General features: G+C 38.8%; 3 protein-coding genes across 4 annotated transcripts in view; 1 reads left to right on the top strand and 2 right to left on the bottom strand.

The window, feature by feature from the left end:
* The window catches only part of LOC148729544 (uncharacterized), a 60,918-nt gene that overhangs the window by 40,374 nt on the left and 4,597 nt on the right, over positions 1-15,947 (bottom strand). The window lies entirely within an intron of this gene.
* LOC148729546 (uncharacterized) lies at positions 130-12,143 on the bottom strand. Of its 2 annotated transcripts, XM_088726127.1 has the most exons (6): positions 11,975-12,128; positions 11,432-11,492; positions 8,862-9,596; positions 6,102-7,901; positions 2,615-4,541; positions 130-2,092 (listed from the first exon to the last, which is right to left on the bottom strand). In XM_088726127.1, the coding sequence occupies exons 3-6, from the start codon at positions 9,544-9,546 to the stop codon at positions 2,059-2,061; spliced, it is 4,446 nt and encodes a 1,481-aa protein (XP_088582253.1). In that variant the 5' UTR covers positions 9,547-9,596; positions 11,432-11,492; positions 11,975-12,128; the 3' UTR covers positions 130-2,058. The 2 variants fall into 2 exon arrangements, with proteins under 2 accessions (XP_088582253.1, XP_088582252.1); XM_088726126.1 differs by lacking the exon at positions 130-2,092 and having other exon boundaries at positions 3,270-6,581; positions 6,702-6,941; positions 7,422-9,596; positions 11,975-12,143.
* On the top strand, positions 12,333-15,882 carry LOC148729545 (kynurenine formamidase-like). Its single transcript, XM_088726162.1, has 2 exons — positions 12,333-12,567; positions 13,787-15,882. The coding sequence occupies exon 2, from the start codon at positions 13,863-13,865 to the stop codon at positions 14,811-14,813; it is 951 nt and encodes a 316-aa protein (XP_088582288.1). The 5' UTR covers positions 12,333-12,567; positions 13,787-13,862; the 3' UTR covers positions 14,814-15,882.

Raw genomic sequence — 15,947 nt, 5'->3', positions numbered from 1 at the left:
TTGCACTCGAAATCATGTTATACCTATACTAGTTGGACTGATTTATTTCACAAAAATAGACAGCATCACGAAAACTATTTCTCGTGTAAGCGGCCCCCTATAAAGCGAAATTAAAAACTAAAACTAACATGTGGTAACAGGTGCTTTTATTTAGGATGTAAAGAAATTCAAATGTGACAGATGACAATTAAAATGAATGGTCCAGTGACCTGTTAAACAAAATGTGTATTTGATAATCGAAAATTGAATTTCTGGCCCATTCCTTTCCACAGAGCTGGGGTTAGCTCCCTTACTGTAACCAATCTATAGTGAGATCCACAATGAATAGCTTTAATTTAAGATACCGGAAACTCACACCGATTACAATAAGAAAAATGGTTAAGTGACCTGTTAAACAACATAGGTAATTGATAATCGAATATTCTAGTAGCATTTTTGGCCCATGATTGATATATAGATGAGGTTAACTTCTGAAGTATTCTAAAAGTCTACAATTACTAGCTGAATAAAAAACGATCCCTCTTTCTAAGAATCACTTCCAAAGTTCGTTCCAGCCTTACAAAAATTTTGATATTTCAAGGCCTCTCGTCCTCTCCATCCTTTCACAGCCTTCTAGTTGGTGATTTTCAACTACCGCTGTGGTCGGCATACAAGTCGGCGTTATGTAACAAGAATATCTGACAATGTGATTAAATTTGAAGGAATCAGAACACAATGTTCATTCTCTATACTTTGCTTCATCTCTTACGCTCATTACTGCTCCACGAGAGCCTAGCTTAAAGAAATTAAACACAAAAATTTAGCAACTCTACGTCATCATTTAGTTCACTTACAGTTGCGCAATCGTTTCCATTTTTTACAGATAGTTATAAATTTGATCCTTTCCAGAACTGCGGAACCTATTTACCAGGGGAAGATAGCTATGTCTCTGCCACTGCTTACGGCGTTACGAACTAACTGCACAACAAGTAAGACAATATTTCACTATACAATTGTAGCTAATTAAAGTGTAAAAGGTAACAATAATATTTTTTACACAATTCTCTTGAATTCGATCCTTGTAATCTAGTATGTAAGACGCTCGTCCATGTGGGTCTAATGTTATGGCTCAGCCTAGCAATGTAAACAAAGATGTTTCGCTATTCTACGTTGTTACTTATGGTAACTAAATTGTTACAATTTTTTATAGAATAATGTATTCCTGATCCTTGCCAAAACGGCGCAACATGTTCACCCAAGGGAGATAACTAAACTTGTGCTTGTGCAACTTTCTTAGGCGGTACAAACTACACAACACATAAGGCGATTTCTATAAAGCGTTTTAGCTCATTAAAGTGTTAAAGGCTACAACTATACTTTAACAAAAATTCTAAAAGGTATAGGTAAATTTCGTGGCAAGTTTTGGCAATCTTGAAATATCCCCCTATTGCATTAACCTTGAACGTAGTTTCGAGATTTTTAGTTGTACTCTTAAAATCAATATCTATATGACTGACTTTTTTGTTTGAATATAGACTTAAGATGGTTATCTGGCTCATTATTCACAGTGATAACCTTCTCCCTAATTATCCAAGAGTTAGTTCGTCCCACAAAAACTTATTGTCCAGAAAGTATATACATGTAGTACAAAACCCCTCGCGAAAACTATTCCTAACATCTAAGTGACAAAAATCCCTGTCTTCCAAAGATAAACCCCAAAACTTGATTAACCGTTTCACTGAAAAATGTTAAAGCCTCTGTTATATCACGCGAATTGTCCTTTTTCAGACGGAATAGACGAAGATGAGTGTCTTGGTAGAATCACTCAAAAGCTACCCACCCCTCCCTTGCGGTAAATTCGTCCTTTGTAAATAGTGATTATTCAAGCCGTTGATAGTTTGTATGAAAAGAAGAGAGCGTCTCGCGAAAACTATCGTTAACATCTAATAAGTGACTAACATGGCCTTTTGCAAAGGAGAATACTTATAATAATATCACAGGAAATTTCTTGTTAAGGATATAGGCAAAGATTGGGGTCTTCAAAGAAGTTAGCTTCAATCAGGAATCAGGATTTACTGATCAGTTTTTTCCTTCACATACTATGTCTTCTTTCCTGTAAAATATAATTTTTTGCTAATAAGCAAAGGAGTTATAGAGTTCTGATATAATTTGTGAGTAAATCAATTATAATTTTAAGTCAGTTCTACGCTGAAGACAGGTTTTCAGTCGCAGCAGCTAGATTTGAAATCAAGACCCTCTATATCTACAAGCACTTCACCCCGTTTGACTTTCTAACAATTATATACAACAGGGGACCATAGGGGATACTTTGGGCGAATGCGTCTTAATCATCACAATTCTACTTTTGTTTCTCCGTAAGAAGAAATGAATGAGAGCGAGCATGTCAGCACACAGCATAAATTTGTTTTTATCTCTGACTCACGTATTTATGAAAAGATTCGAATTAATTTGAAAGAAATTTGTTCAATACTTTTTCTTTATCACTGAATATGATACAAATGTTAAGAGCAAGACCACAAGCCGTGACGTTACGCTAAATCAAAACAAAAATGGTGATTTCATGCCCTATCATAAGACTCCTAGTTCAAACTTGAATCTTTAACCTCCAACCTACCTCAATGTGACATTATCTCCAATCAGCATGAACGGAGCCCATTTCTTTACTTCGGGATAGCCGTTACCTCTCATCCACTTTCTGACTTCGTGAAGAGATTCACTGGCACTTTCACCACGGAACAAGTGTTCGTAGAAACGATTCATAAACTGCTCTGTCGATTCGTCGTCCAAGGCCCACCGCGCCACTAACACTGAGCGTGCACCGGATCCTAAGAACGCTCGAGCGATTCCGATAACTCCTTCGACTTTAATTTCTCCGCACCCACTGTGACAACAGCTTAGAACAACCAGTTTAGCTCGAAGTTGAACTTTGGATACGTCAGCCATCGTCAAAAGGTATTCTTCTTCTTGTGGAATATCCTTCGTTGTACGACCAGGGCAAAGTGCGATTTCTCCTCTTTCGGAATCTCCATGAGCAGCAAAATGTATCAGCGCAACTGACTTCATCTGTTCAATAACCGCCTCCTTTGTTGCATGTCTTCCTAACAATGGAGGAACGCCAAGCAATTTTGCAATCATCTCAGCTTCTTTTTTTGCGCATGGTAATGGACCCAAGGTCTTCTGTTCTCCCCTGTAAATCACTTTGCTCACTTCAGGTTCACCCACTATGAGAGCCCCACTCTGACTGTGGTAGTTTGGAGGACTGTCCTTGATAAGCTTGAGCGTAGTCAAAGAAGGAGCAATACGGATCCTGAATTTTTCACACAAATATCTTCCTCCTTCGTCAACTAAGGCTGCAAATGGCACTTGGTACATGCAGCTATCAGGGACAATGATAATTTCAGGCTCTTTCAATAAATCGGCCACGGGAGCGATGATTGTTTCGTAGCACAAATGAAGATTTTTTTTCATATCATCACCTTTACTGTGTGCCAAAGGCGATCGGTTGACATCGTCAGACGATGTTGGAACACGTTCGTCATTTAAAGAGCGATCTTCACAAACCTCTTTGGGTAGAACAGCAAAATGGCGGAAAGTCTGGGAAAACAGCGCTTTCAAGTTAGGAACTGACCCGGCATTTTCAAAACAATCTGAGTCCATTCTTTTTCTTCGGAAACGAATCTCTCCACTTGGTTGGAGAATCCAAATCCGTACATCTTCATCACCAACCGAAAGGTAAAGACAATTACAACTGGCCTCTCCTTTTATAATATAATGGATTCCACACCATGATCGCAGATCGCCTGAAAACTGAAACTCTTTGGCAGAATATTGAGATGTCATCAAGTCCGCTAGAGCTCTCGCCCGTCTAAGTTCTTCAACGGAAAGAGCATCTGCGAAATTTTCGCTAACAAAAAGCAATTTACTGAGCATCTCGTAGGGAAAGGCGCCATGCTCCTCTAATAAAGATATTTGGAAGTCATCGTTGCCTTTTAGAAAGTTTCGCAGTTTTTCAAATTTTGCAATAGATTGGAAAAGATACAAAAAAGCTTCTTCGATATTAAACTGCGCTAACTTCAAAACCGTTAGACCACAAAGAACTTTAAACTCCGTCATACTATCTCCAATGCCTTTGCAAATTAAGAGAGCCTCGCGAAAATATACTTCGGCTTTCTCAAGTTCACCTTGAGAATGAAACAATGTTCCTAAGTTTCCGTAGTCAGCTGCTTCTCCCTCTCTGTCGCCAATTTCCTCTCTGATTTTAAGTGCTTTCTCGGTGTATTCTTGAGACTTTTTGTATTCACCTAGGGAATGAAACAATGTTCCTAAGTTTCCGTAGGCAGTTGCTTCTCCCTTTCTGTCGCCAATTTCCTCTTTGATTTTAAGTGCTTTCTCGGTGTATTCTTGAGCCTTTTTGTATTCACCTAGGGAATGAAACAATGTTCCTAAGTTTCCGTAGTCAGCTGATTCTCCCTTTCTGTCGCCAATTTCCTCTCTGATTTTAAGTGCTTTCTCGGTGTATTCTTGAGACTTTTTGTATTCACCTAGGGAATGAAACAATGTTCCTAAGTTTCCGTAGGCAGCTGCTTCTCCCTCTCTGTCGCCAATTTCCTCTCTGATTTTAAGTGCTTTCTCGGTGTATTCTTGAGACTTTTTGTATTCACCTAGGGAATAAAACAATGTTCCTAAGTTTCCGTGGGCAGTTGCTTCTCCCTTTCTGTCGCCAATTTCCTCTTTGATTTTAAGTGCTTTCTCGGTGTATTCTTGAGACTTTTTGTATTCACCTAGGGAATGAAACAATGTTCCTAAGTTTCCGTAGTCAGCTCCTTCTCCCTTTCTGTCGCCAATTTACTCTCTGATTTTAAGTGCTTTCTCGGTGTATTCTTGAGACTTTTTGTATTCACCTAGAGAATGAAACAATGTTCCTAAGTTTCCGTAGTCAGCTGCTTCGCCTTTTCTGTCGCCAATTTCCTCTCTGATTTTAAGTGCTTTCTCGGTGTATTCTTGAGACTTTTTGTATTCACTTAGGAAATGAAACAATGTTCCTAAGTTTCCGTAGTCAGCTGCTTCTCCCTCTCTATCGCCAATTTCCTCTCTGATTTTAAGTGCTTTCTCGGTGTATTCTTGAGACTTTTTGTATTCACCTAGGGAATGAAACAATGTTCCTAAGTTTCCGTAGTCAGCTGCTTCTCCTTTTCTGTCGCCAATTTCCTCTCTGATTTTAAGTGCTTTCTCGGTGTATTCTTGAGACTTTTTGTATTCACCTAGGGAATGAAACAATGTTCCTAAGTTTCCGTAGGCAGTTCCTTCTCCCTCTCTGTCGCCAATTTCCTCTCTGATTTTAAGTGCTTTCTCGGTGTATTCTTGAGACTTTTTGTATTCACCTAGGGAATGAAACAATGTTCCTAAGTTTCCGTAGGCAGTTGCTTCTCCCTTTCTGTCGCCAATTTCCTCTTTGATTTTAAGTGCTTTCTCGGTGTATTCTTGAGACTTTTTGTATTCACCTAGGGAATGAAACAATGCTCCTAAGTTTCCGTAGGCAGTTGCTTCTCCCTTTCTGTCGCCAATTTCCTCTGTGATTTTAAGTGCTTTCTCGGTGTATTCTTGAGACTTTTTGTATTCACCTAGGGAATAAAACAATGTTCCTAAGTTTCCGTAGTCAGCTGCTTCTCCCTTTCTGTCGCCAATTTCCTCTCTGATTTTAAGTGCTTTCTCGGTGTATTCTTGAGACTTTTTGTATTCACCTAGGGAATGAAACAATGTTCCTAAGTTTCCGTAGGCAGTTGCTTCTCCCTCTCTGTCGCCAATTTCCTCTTTGATTTTAAGTGCTTTCTCGGTGTATTCTTGAGACTTTTTGTATTCACCTAGGGAATGAAACAATGTTCCTAAGTTTCCGTAGTCAGCTCCTTCTCCCTCTCTATCGCCAATTTCCTCTCTGATTTTAAGTGCTTTCTCGGTGTATTCTTGAGACTTTTTGTATTCACCTAGGGAATAAAACAATGTTCCTAAGTTTCCGTGGGCAGTTGCTTCTCCCTTTCTGTCGCCAATTTCCTCTTTGATTTTAAGTGCTTTCTCGGTGTATTCTTGAGACTTTTTGTATTCACCTAGGGAATGAAACAATGTTCCTAAGTTTCCGTAGTCAGCTCCTTCTCCCTTTCTGTCGCCAATTTCCTCTCTGATTTTAAGTGCTTTCTCGGTGTATTCTTGAGACTTTTTGTATTCACCTAGAGAATGAAACAATGTTCCTAAGTTTCCGTAGTCAGCTGCTTCGCCCTTTCTGTCGCCAATTTCCTCTCTGATTTTAAGTGCTTTCTCGGTGTATTCTTGAGACTTTTTGTATTCACCTAGGAAATGAAACAATGTTCCTAAGTTTCCGTAGTCAGCTGCTTCTCCCTCTCTATCGCCAATTTCCTCTCTGATTTTAAGTGCTTTCTCGGTGTATTCTTGAGACTTTTTGTATTCACCTAGGGAATGAAACAATGTTCCTAAGTTTCCGTAGTCAGCTGCTTCTCCTTTTCTGTCGCCAATTTCCTCTCTGATTTTAAGTGCTTTCTCGGTGTATTCTTGAGACTTTTTGTATTCACCTAGGGAATGAAACAATGTTCCTAAGTTTCCGTAGGCAGTTCCTTCTCCCTCTCTGTCGCCAATTTCCTCTCTGATTTTAAGTGCTTTCTCGGTGTATTCTCGAGACTTTTTGTATTCACCAAGCGACTGAAACAATGTTCCTAAGTTTCCGTAGGCAGTTCCTTCTCCATCTTTGTCACCAATCTCCTTTCCGATTAGAAGTGCTTTCTCGGTGTATTCTTGAGACTTTTTGTATTCACCTAGGGAATGAAACAATGTTCCTAAGTTTCCGTAGGCAGTTGCTTCTCCCTTTCTGTCGCCAATTTCCTCTTTGATTTTAAGTGCTTTCTCGGTGTATTCTTGAGACTTTTTGTATTCACCTAGGGAATAAAACAATGTTCCTAAGTTTCCGTAGTCAGCTGCTTCTCCCTTTCTGTCGCCAATTTCCTCTCTGATTTTAAGTGCTTTCTCGGTGTATTCTTGAGACTTTTTGTATTCACCTAGGGAATGAAACAATGTTCCTAAGTTTCCGTAGGCAGTTGCTTCTCCCTCTCTGTCGCCAATTTCCTCTTTGATTTTAAGTGCTTTCTCGGTGTATTCTTGAGACTTTTTGTATTCACCTAGGGAATGAAACAATGTTCCTAAGTTTCCGTAGTCAGCTGCTTCTCCCTCTCTATCGCCAATTTCCTCTCTGATTTTAAGTGCTTTCTCGGTGTATTCTTGAGACTTTTTGTATTCACCTAGGGAATGAAACAATCTTCCTAAGTTTCCGTAGTCAGCTGCTTCTCCTTTTCTGTCGCCAATTTCCTCTCTGATTTTAAGTGCTTTCTCGGTGTATTCTTGAGACTTTTTGTATTCACCAAGCGACTGAAACAATGTTCCTAAGTTTCCGTAGGCAGTTCCTTCTCCATCTTTGTCACCAATCTCCTTTATGATTAGAAGAGCTTTCTCGGTGTAATCTTGAGACTTTTTGTATTCACCTAGGGAATGAAACAATGTTCCTAAGTTTCCGTAGTCAGCTGCTTCTCCCTCTCTGTCGCCAATTTCCTCTCTGATTTTAAGTGCTTTCTCGGTGTATTCTTGAGACTTTTTGTATTCACCTAGGGAATGAAACAATGTTCCTAAGTTTCCGTAGTCAGCTGCTTCTCCCTCTCTGTCGCCAATTTCCTCTCTGATTTTAAGTGCTTTCTCGGTGTATTCTTGAGACTTTTTGTATTCACCTAGGGAATGAAACAATGTTCCTAAGTTTCCGTAGTCAGCTGCTTCTCCCTCTCTATCGCCAATTTCCTCTCTGATTTTAAGTGCTTTCTCGGTGTATTCTTGAGACTTTTTGTATTCACCTAGGGAATGAAACAATGTTCCTAAGTTTCCGTAGGCAGCTGCTTCTCCTTTTCTGTCGCCAATTTCCTCTCTGATTTTAAGTGCTTTCTCGGTGTATTCTTGAGACTTTTTGTATTCACCAAGCGACTGAAACAATGTTCCTAAGTTTCCGTAGGCAGTTCCTTCTCCATCTTTGTCACCAATCTCCTTTCTGATTAGAAGTGCTTTCTCGGTGTAATCTTGAGACTTTTTGTATTCACCTAGGGAACGAAACAATGTTCCTAAGTTTCCGTAGTCAGCTGCTTCTCCTTTTCTGTCGCCAATTTCCTCTCTGATTTTAAGTGCTTTCTCGGTGTATTCTTGAGACTTTTTGTATTCACCTAGGGAATGAAACAATGTTCTTAAGTTTCCGTAGGCAGCTGCTTCTCCCTTTCTGTCGCCAATTTCCTCTCTGATTTTAAGTGCTTTTTCGGTGTATTCTTGAGACTTTTTGTATTCACCTAGGGAATGAAACAATGTTCCTAAGTTTCCGTAGTCAGCTGCTTCTCCCTCTCTGTCGCCAATTTCCTCTCTGATTTTAAGTGCTTTCTCGATGTATTCTTGAGACTTTTTGTATTCACCTAGGGAATGAAACAATGTTCCTAAGTTTCCGTAGGCAGTTGCTTCTCCCTTTCTGTCGCCAATTTCCTCTTTGATTTTAAGTGCTTTCTCGGTGTATTCTTGAGACTTTTTGTATTCACCTAGGGAATGAAACAATGTTCCTAAGTTTCCGTAGTCAGCTGCTTCTCCCTTTCTGTCGCCAATTTCCTCTCTGATTTTAAGTGCTTTCTCGGTGTATTCTTGAGACTTTTTGTATTCACCTAGGGAATGAAACAATGTTCCTAAGTTTCCGTAGGCAGTTACTTCTCCATCTTTGTCACCAATCTCCTTTCTGATTAGAAGTGCTTTCTCGGTGTATTCTTGAGACTTTTTGTATTTACCTAGGGAACGAAACAATGTTCCTAAGTTTCCGTAGTCAGCTGCCTCTCCCTCTCTGTCGCCAATTTCCTTTCTTATTGGTAGCGCTTTCTTGTAATATTCCTCAGCTCTGTCGTATTCCCCAAGCGACTGAACGATTGTACCTAGGTTTCCGTAAATGGTTGCTTCCCTATCTCTTTCGCCATTTGACACAGTGATTGTCAGTGCTTTCTTGTAATACTCCTCAGCCTTGTGATATTCACACAGTGAATTAAATAATTTTCCTATCATCATGTAACATTGTGCCTCTGTTTGTTTGTCTCCAGTACTTCTTGTTATATCAGCTGCCTTTTGATAGTATTCTCTAGCCTTTTTAAATTCATTTTGTTTGTGATATATCTGTCCCAGTACCAAGCTTAGTCTCCCTTCCTTAAGTGTGTCACCAGAGGCGTGATGTATGATAAGAAGTTCCTTCGCATATCTTTCTGCAAATGTGTAGTTGGAGACCTTGCATGCAGCATGAATCATTAGCAAATTTATTTCATGGTAAAACCAGTGGTATTCTTCTATCCATGCTTTGGAGGTTAGAAAAATCAAACATTCTTTGCCTAACTTCATGGCTTGTAAGCCACGACCAGTGTTAAGAAGGAAGGCAACAACAAGTGTAACTATACCGGATACTGTTATAAATCCTCCTTCGTTGTCCATGACGACCGTTTTCCAAATTACACGAGTCAATTCAATGAGACAGCATCAATCTGTGGATTTAATTCAACTGGGTTAGTTCCGTCGGTGGCCGCCGCTAGATCAAATATTTTTACTCAAGAAATGTGTTGATTCTGAAGGTAGGTAATCCCAACACTTTCCAACAATCTCAATAGGTTAGTTGGTCAGACGTGTTTTGTTTTGCTTGCCGTCTTTAAATAAATAAGTAAATTCGTCTCTATTAAAAAACCATGCGATAAAATTACATATCTGATGTTACAGTAAAAATATATATTGTTGGGAGAGATTACAATGATTAAATCGAATAAAATTATTAAAAATGATTAGAAATACATATGGGGTGTGAACACAGCTAGACTTTATTTAAAAATTAATCTATTAAAAAAGCTACGTTTTAAACGTTCAGTATCAATGCTGGGCCTGACAATGGATTTCCTTGGAATGTTTTCAATATAGTCTTTGTACCTTGGGAGTAGGCTTTTTAATGGATGGTCATCATGTTTGAGGTTATAGAAAAGGCGTCTGTCGCTTTTCTCTAAAAGTTCATATCTGTTGTAATTGACCGACGTATAGCGCCTCTTATAGCATCTTTTTAAAAACCTTTGTATAACAGTAAGGGCGGAAACACTTGCAGCAGAAACTGAAAGGCCGTATAATAACTTAGAGATCACAACTGAATTAAAGAGGTAGTCTATTTCGTCTTGTGTATATCCTTCTTGACGTAGGCTTCTGATGATAAATAAACACTTGTTGGCTTCATGAAGCTTGGCCTTGACATGCATGCTGAACTTACAATTACCTTGAAATGTGACGCTCAATAAAGAAATGTTATTATATTGTTTGATATTGTGAAACATTGGGTAGACTGTTGAATTGCCTTTCTTACGCATAACTAGCTCCTTACACAAGAGATGTGCACTTGGAGTCTCTCGCCCTCGAATGGTCGAACAGTATTAAGTGTCACCGTATAAAGCGGTTACCCTGTATTAGGCGGTCGGTTGTGAGAGTCCCGAGTTTGTTTCCCCTTAATCATTGTACTTATCACCTCTTTTAACCGGTCCCATATATTAGGCGAACCTGGTTACCTTTGAGTGAGTCCCAACGGCCTGTTTGTGTTGTCTTGCACCTATATAGAACGGTCATTTATAGCGGAACCACTCAAGTAAAACTAAGATTAATCTTCCAGGTACAATTTAAGTCATATTTCTCTCTAGAAATCAATGTTGGTAGTACTTTTAAGCCAGTTTTTGTACATTAGCGGTCAATTTTGGCGCAAAATGCCGTTTTTTGTCCTGTTCGGCTCAGAAATGACCTCATTTTCTGAATTTTGGTCGGACCATGAAAGTCACTCCTTTGTTCGCTCCTTCTATCACTTCTGGTTCCTGTTAAACCCTTGGTGTTTTCGGTCTCACCTCGTGACATTTCACGGAAATGGAAAACGGGTACTGTGCCGGTCACGTCACTGTGCCGGTCACGTCACTGTGCCGAAGTGAAGTAAAGTCGGCAATTTCTGTTTTTGACAAACTTGTGGTAATCGACTCGACACTATTTATTCGCCGAGCATTTATCTGCTTACCACCTTCAACAGTGGTCTTGTTTATTGAAGCTTCACCGAAAGAGTATACTAGTGCGCATGACCAAACTTCTCACTTTGCACTACAGTTCTTACAAAGACCTCAAATCGCCCCTTCATGTTATTTAAGGAAGAAAATAACATCTCAGCAGATAACCAAGTGACCAATTGATTTCAACCAATTCGGTTCGATCGCCCACCTCAACACTCTTTTCGTTATCATTCTTTTCTGGCATTTGGTTTAAAATCAAAGGAAAACTGTCAACATGACAAACACAGTTCTACCACAATTACCTTCCGTCTAAAGTTTCTTGAAATCCAGATAAAAACAATGAATACTGAAGCTCCACTTTCCCTGAAAAAAATAACAAGGTGTTACATTTACTTGTTAAAACATAAAACACCTGCCATGTGTAGGGGACAACTCTCAGTATTATTAACGTCATAGACACCTAAACATGAAACACGAGTGACAACTTTGTGTTGTAAAAGTTTTCGTCTGAACACTAGTCGGGAAACGAGCCCGCGGATAGAAGACCGGACTATATAAAAGGCGGAATTCGAGCTGAGATGTTATCTTCCTCTGGATATCTATGCATAAAGTACTTCAAGGAAGAACGGCAAAAAACGTATATACCGCATGTCTATACTTCTTAGGCATATTTTCAGCATGTTCATAATTCTAAACCAAATTTTCAGCAGCAAACCCGGGGATACTACTTCCGGTTGGGACTTCGTTCGAAATCGGCCCACTTAGGTTGGAGGCATTAGATTTAGTCAGAAGAATAAAGATCAAGTGAATGATATTTTAGGCGTTAGATGTACGCAAGTATTTACCGAGATGTCTTTAAGATGTATTAGATTCTCTGGATCTTTTCTTTGGACCCGTTTGATGCCACTGGTTTACTTCCTCCTGACAATTATTTAGTCGACCACAACGTTAATATTAGAGATTCATCGAGAAGATGGCTCTCTGTAGAACAGATTACGCTTAAGACATTACGAAATGAATTAAAACTGATTCATGAGCTGTAAAATTACTATAATACCGAACAAACTGAACAGACAATACTTACCGTGTTGTACGCTTTCGAAAGTGAAAGTTAGGATCTTGCCGAGGAAGAATGCATCACATGATCATGATGTTTGTTTTTCAACCACCCCTTGTTGTTCATGGTCACGTCATACAATAACATTCCTCCACCGAAAAGAAAATTAAGCACAATTCTTTCTGAGATTGTTCCGAAGTTTCAAATGTTAGCTTTGATATCATTTTGAGAAAAGCAAAGTACTCCAGCAACAGAAAACGGAAACGTTGATTTACTTTACCCTCCCCTCCCCCCAATTCTCCTCGACTAGCCCTAGTTCTCCACGTCTTGTGTTCCTCTCCAAGAACAGCTCGGATTTGAAGATTGTGGAACGTATTTGTGGTAGGTTTTAGACACTAACTTTATTCCCTAGATAATAGTTTGCTTGTTGGAGTGCTATTCGTGTTAAATGAAGTAGATTTAGGTTACTAATGAGACAATGAAATCTCTCAGTTCGGTCAAACACTTTGGCTTCTTAGGGACCCAGTTTGCGTCTAAACAACGAGGAAGCCGGCACAGTCAGACAGATATTGAGTAGATCACAAGTTTTTTATAAGCAAACGTTATGAAACGCTGAAAATATTAACTTAACTTGCTACAGCTTCTATTTCACCGTTTATTTACTATAAACATAATTCTTCTTGTGTTTGCAGTGATCTTGAAATTATTGAATGTTGTTGAATATAATCCCCAAGATGAAATTGAAGGGATTCTTCAACAATATTCAATGAGCCTGCGGGAAATAGTTATTTTAGTATAATTGCTCCGGTGCTTTTGAATTCTGTTGTAAATTCTGTAACTGAAGAGAGCTTTGCACACATTTTAACAGTTTTTACTACTCATATCAAAGTAAGACAATTATCACAGGTTTATTAAATTTGATCAGCAAAAACTTTACAATTTCCTTTTGAAAAGTCTGCTGCCAAACTCAGTAGCATCTTTTCTGCTCTTTACAATTGAATTTTTTCCTTTTTATCACTTCCTTAGAAATTTTGACAAAATGCAGGGCAGCCATTTTAAATGTGGCACTCCTGCCATAAATCACTTTGTGTAGGGTGATTATAGGAAGATATGATGTGATCCTCTGCCAATCAGAGCGCACCTCTCTATAGAAACCTGAGCAATTATACTGAATATATACATCACAATCTCACAAGTTTTGCTTGATTTTTGCACCTGTAAGTTAAATAATTTCATCACTAGCCAGCTTACAGCGCACACTCGCTAGCTCTCTTAGATGTAACAAAAACCTTTTACCATAACAGCCTTGTATCGACTGACACCCTTCTAAAAGTACTTATGACAAAAAAAATCCTGAACTAGTCAAAGAAGAGAGATGTCTTTTGTAAATGATCACACTTTCTTGGGAGATAAGATTGTGTCAGAACTTTTTGGGATGTCTTGGGAGTTTGGGAATTTTCCAAATGTCCTTGGAGCTGGTGTAGGGTTGTCAGATTTTCTTTGAAGAATTTTCTGGATATTAAGAACATGGCTGACTGAACCTCCTCCCTTTACCAATTTATGGTCACTCATATAAATAAATGTATTGCATTCAAAACAGGGCAAAAGATCAAGATATTCAAGAGGAAACCTAAAAAGCACTTTGTGGTGTGTGCTTGTCATTGAATATTGCAAACATGGATGAGGAGAAGAATGAATGGCTGGCTCAGTACTATTCTCCAAGCAAATGGAACAACAGAATGGACCCAGGAGGGGTAGTAGATTATCATGTGAACAATTGTACTGGCTACAGCGAAACCACTCGTAAAAGCTCTCACTGCGAACTGAGTATCTGTTATGGTGAAAAGAAAGCTAAGATGGATATATTTTACCCTGCTGAAGAGAATGATGACACAGCTGAATCTGTACATGAAAAGAGTGGCAGCTCTGCAGCAGTGGTGCTCTTTGTTCATGGCGGGTATTGGCAAGAAGGGAGTAGGAAGATTTACAGCTTTGTTAGTGAATCATGGACTAAAAATGGTTGCGTTGCAGCAGTGGTCGGTTATAACCTTGCACCAGAAGCCAGCTTGGATCAGATGGTTGGAGAAATACAGTCAGCAGTGAAATATATCAATACCAGGTTTCCAAAATCCAGACTATTCTTATGCGGCCACTCAGCTGGCGCACATTTGTGTGCCATGATGATGGTGTCAGACTGGAGCAAGGATCCATCAATTCCACAAGCCATTCATGGTATGTTCTTATTATCAGGAGTTTTTGATTTGGTACCTATTGTAAGCACTTATGTCAATGATGCATTAAAACTGACTGAAGAATCTGCTGCACAAGTCAGTCCTCAAAAACTTCTGGCAAAGATGTCACCAACGTTTGTTTGCCCTATTTTGGTTGTAATGGAAGAGTACGGATCCCCAGAGTTTTTTCGACAAGCTAAAGAATTTGTTGAAATCTTAAAAAGTCATAAGGTTCAGTGTTGTTTGCTTCAGCTACCAGGGGTAGATCACTTCAGCATGATTGAAAACATGGTGAATAGTGATGATCTACTCTGCCAGGTGATTTTGAAAGTTATCAGAAACATCAACTCAGCAAAGAGTGAAAAAGGAGTCAAAATTCCAAACTCAGGTCTTTGATTTGACTTAGTGAATGTTTTATGTGTTTACCCTAATGTTATTAAAAGGTTAAGTGCATAGTCATGCTGTGGTTTTAAAAGTTTTTTTCAGTTTTCAACTTGAGTATTACCTTGATTGATTAGGGTTTTACTAAGGATTCTGAGAGCAGGATCTCTGAGAGAAAATGTAAAATTTTTGCTGTTTTCTTTTTCATACATTCAAGAAACCTGTTATGATAATTTAGAAAATATTGTATAATCAGAAATTAATATCAAAATTACCTTGAAAACTGGTTTTGTCTGGAACATTTTAAAGTTGTTCTTTGTAGTAATTATACTTAGAGTGAAAACATCTCTATTTTTAATGCCTTTGAAACAACGATGCAGGGCAGGTTATTTACACAAGGTCTCACCCAAACTACAGTTTGACAAAAGCAGAGAGCCTCAGGGATTCTCTATAAGAGAGTTTAATATCCTTCACTGTTAGCTTTTGGCCTTATTGGCACTGTTCACAAAATTAATGTTAAAGTTCAGATAAAAGGTTCGGCTAAGTAAAGATGGCTTAGAGTTTGGTTGTGCCAACCAGTGGCTAAAGTTTGTTTCAATTGGGAATAATTATCAACTTTATTTCAAGTAATTAAACATTTGCTATTTATATTCTGAATAACTGGTTGACATGAGTCATCAACTATTTATTAACCCTTTACACCCTAACGTCAGTTTGTATATTCTCCATACTGTTCTTTATACATTTCCTAAGCTGATGACAAGGAGAATTTATTGAACAATCCAGAGGATCTTTCTTTGGTGATCATTTCCTTTATTCTCGTGACCTTAATGTGTGATTCAGGGGTGATATTGTAAGGAGAAATTAGATGCTTATCACTCTTAGGGGTCAATGGGTTTATTACCAGGCCTCAGTTGGCCTCAAACCTGTGCCAGCCAGATACTAGTTGGGCATTACTACCAGCTGAGCCATGCCCCAACATGTTCAGTCATTATTTTTCAGTACCTCAGCCAGGCTCAATGCTAGCAGTCTAGAAATTGTCTGTATATCAGAGATATTTTCTCAAATAAATGTATTCGTTTTATGCAGAAATTGTAATGGTACAACGGTAACAGGACTTCATGGTCGCATTCAGTCTGTAATCATACT

Source organism: Stylophora pistillata, chromosome 6 (assembly GCF_964205215.1).
Source record: "Stylophora pistillata chromosome 6, jaStyPist1.2, whole genome shotgun sequence".
In the NCBI taxonomy this organism is placed as follows: domain Eukaryota; kingdom Metazoa; phylum Cnidaria; class Anthozoa; order Scleractinia; family Pocilloporidae; genus Stylophora; species Stylophora pistillata.
The sequence above is the reverse complement of the archived record's forward strand: the minus strand, read 5'-3'. Positions and strand labels throughout refer to the sequence as shown.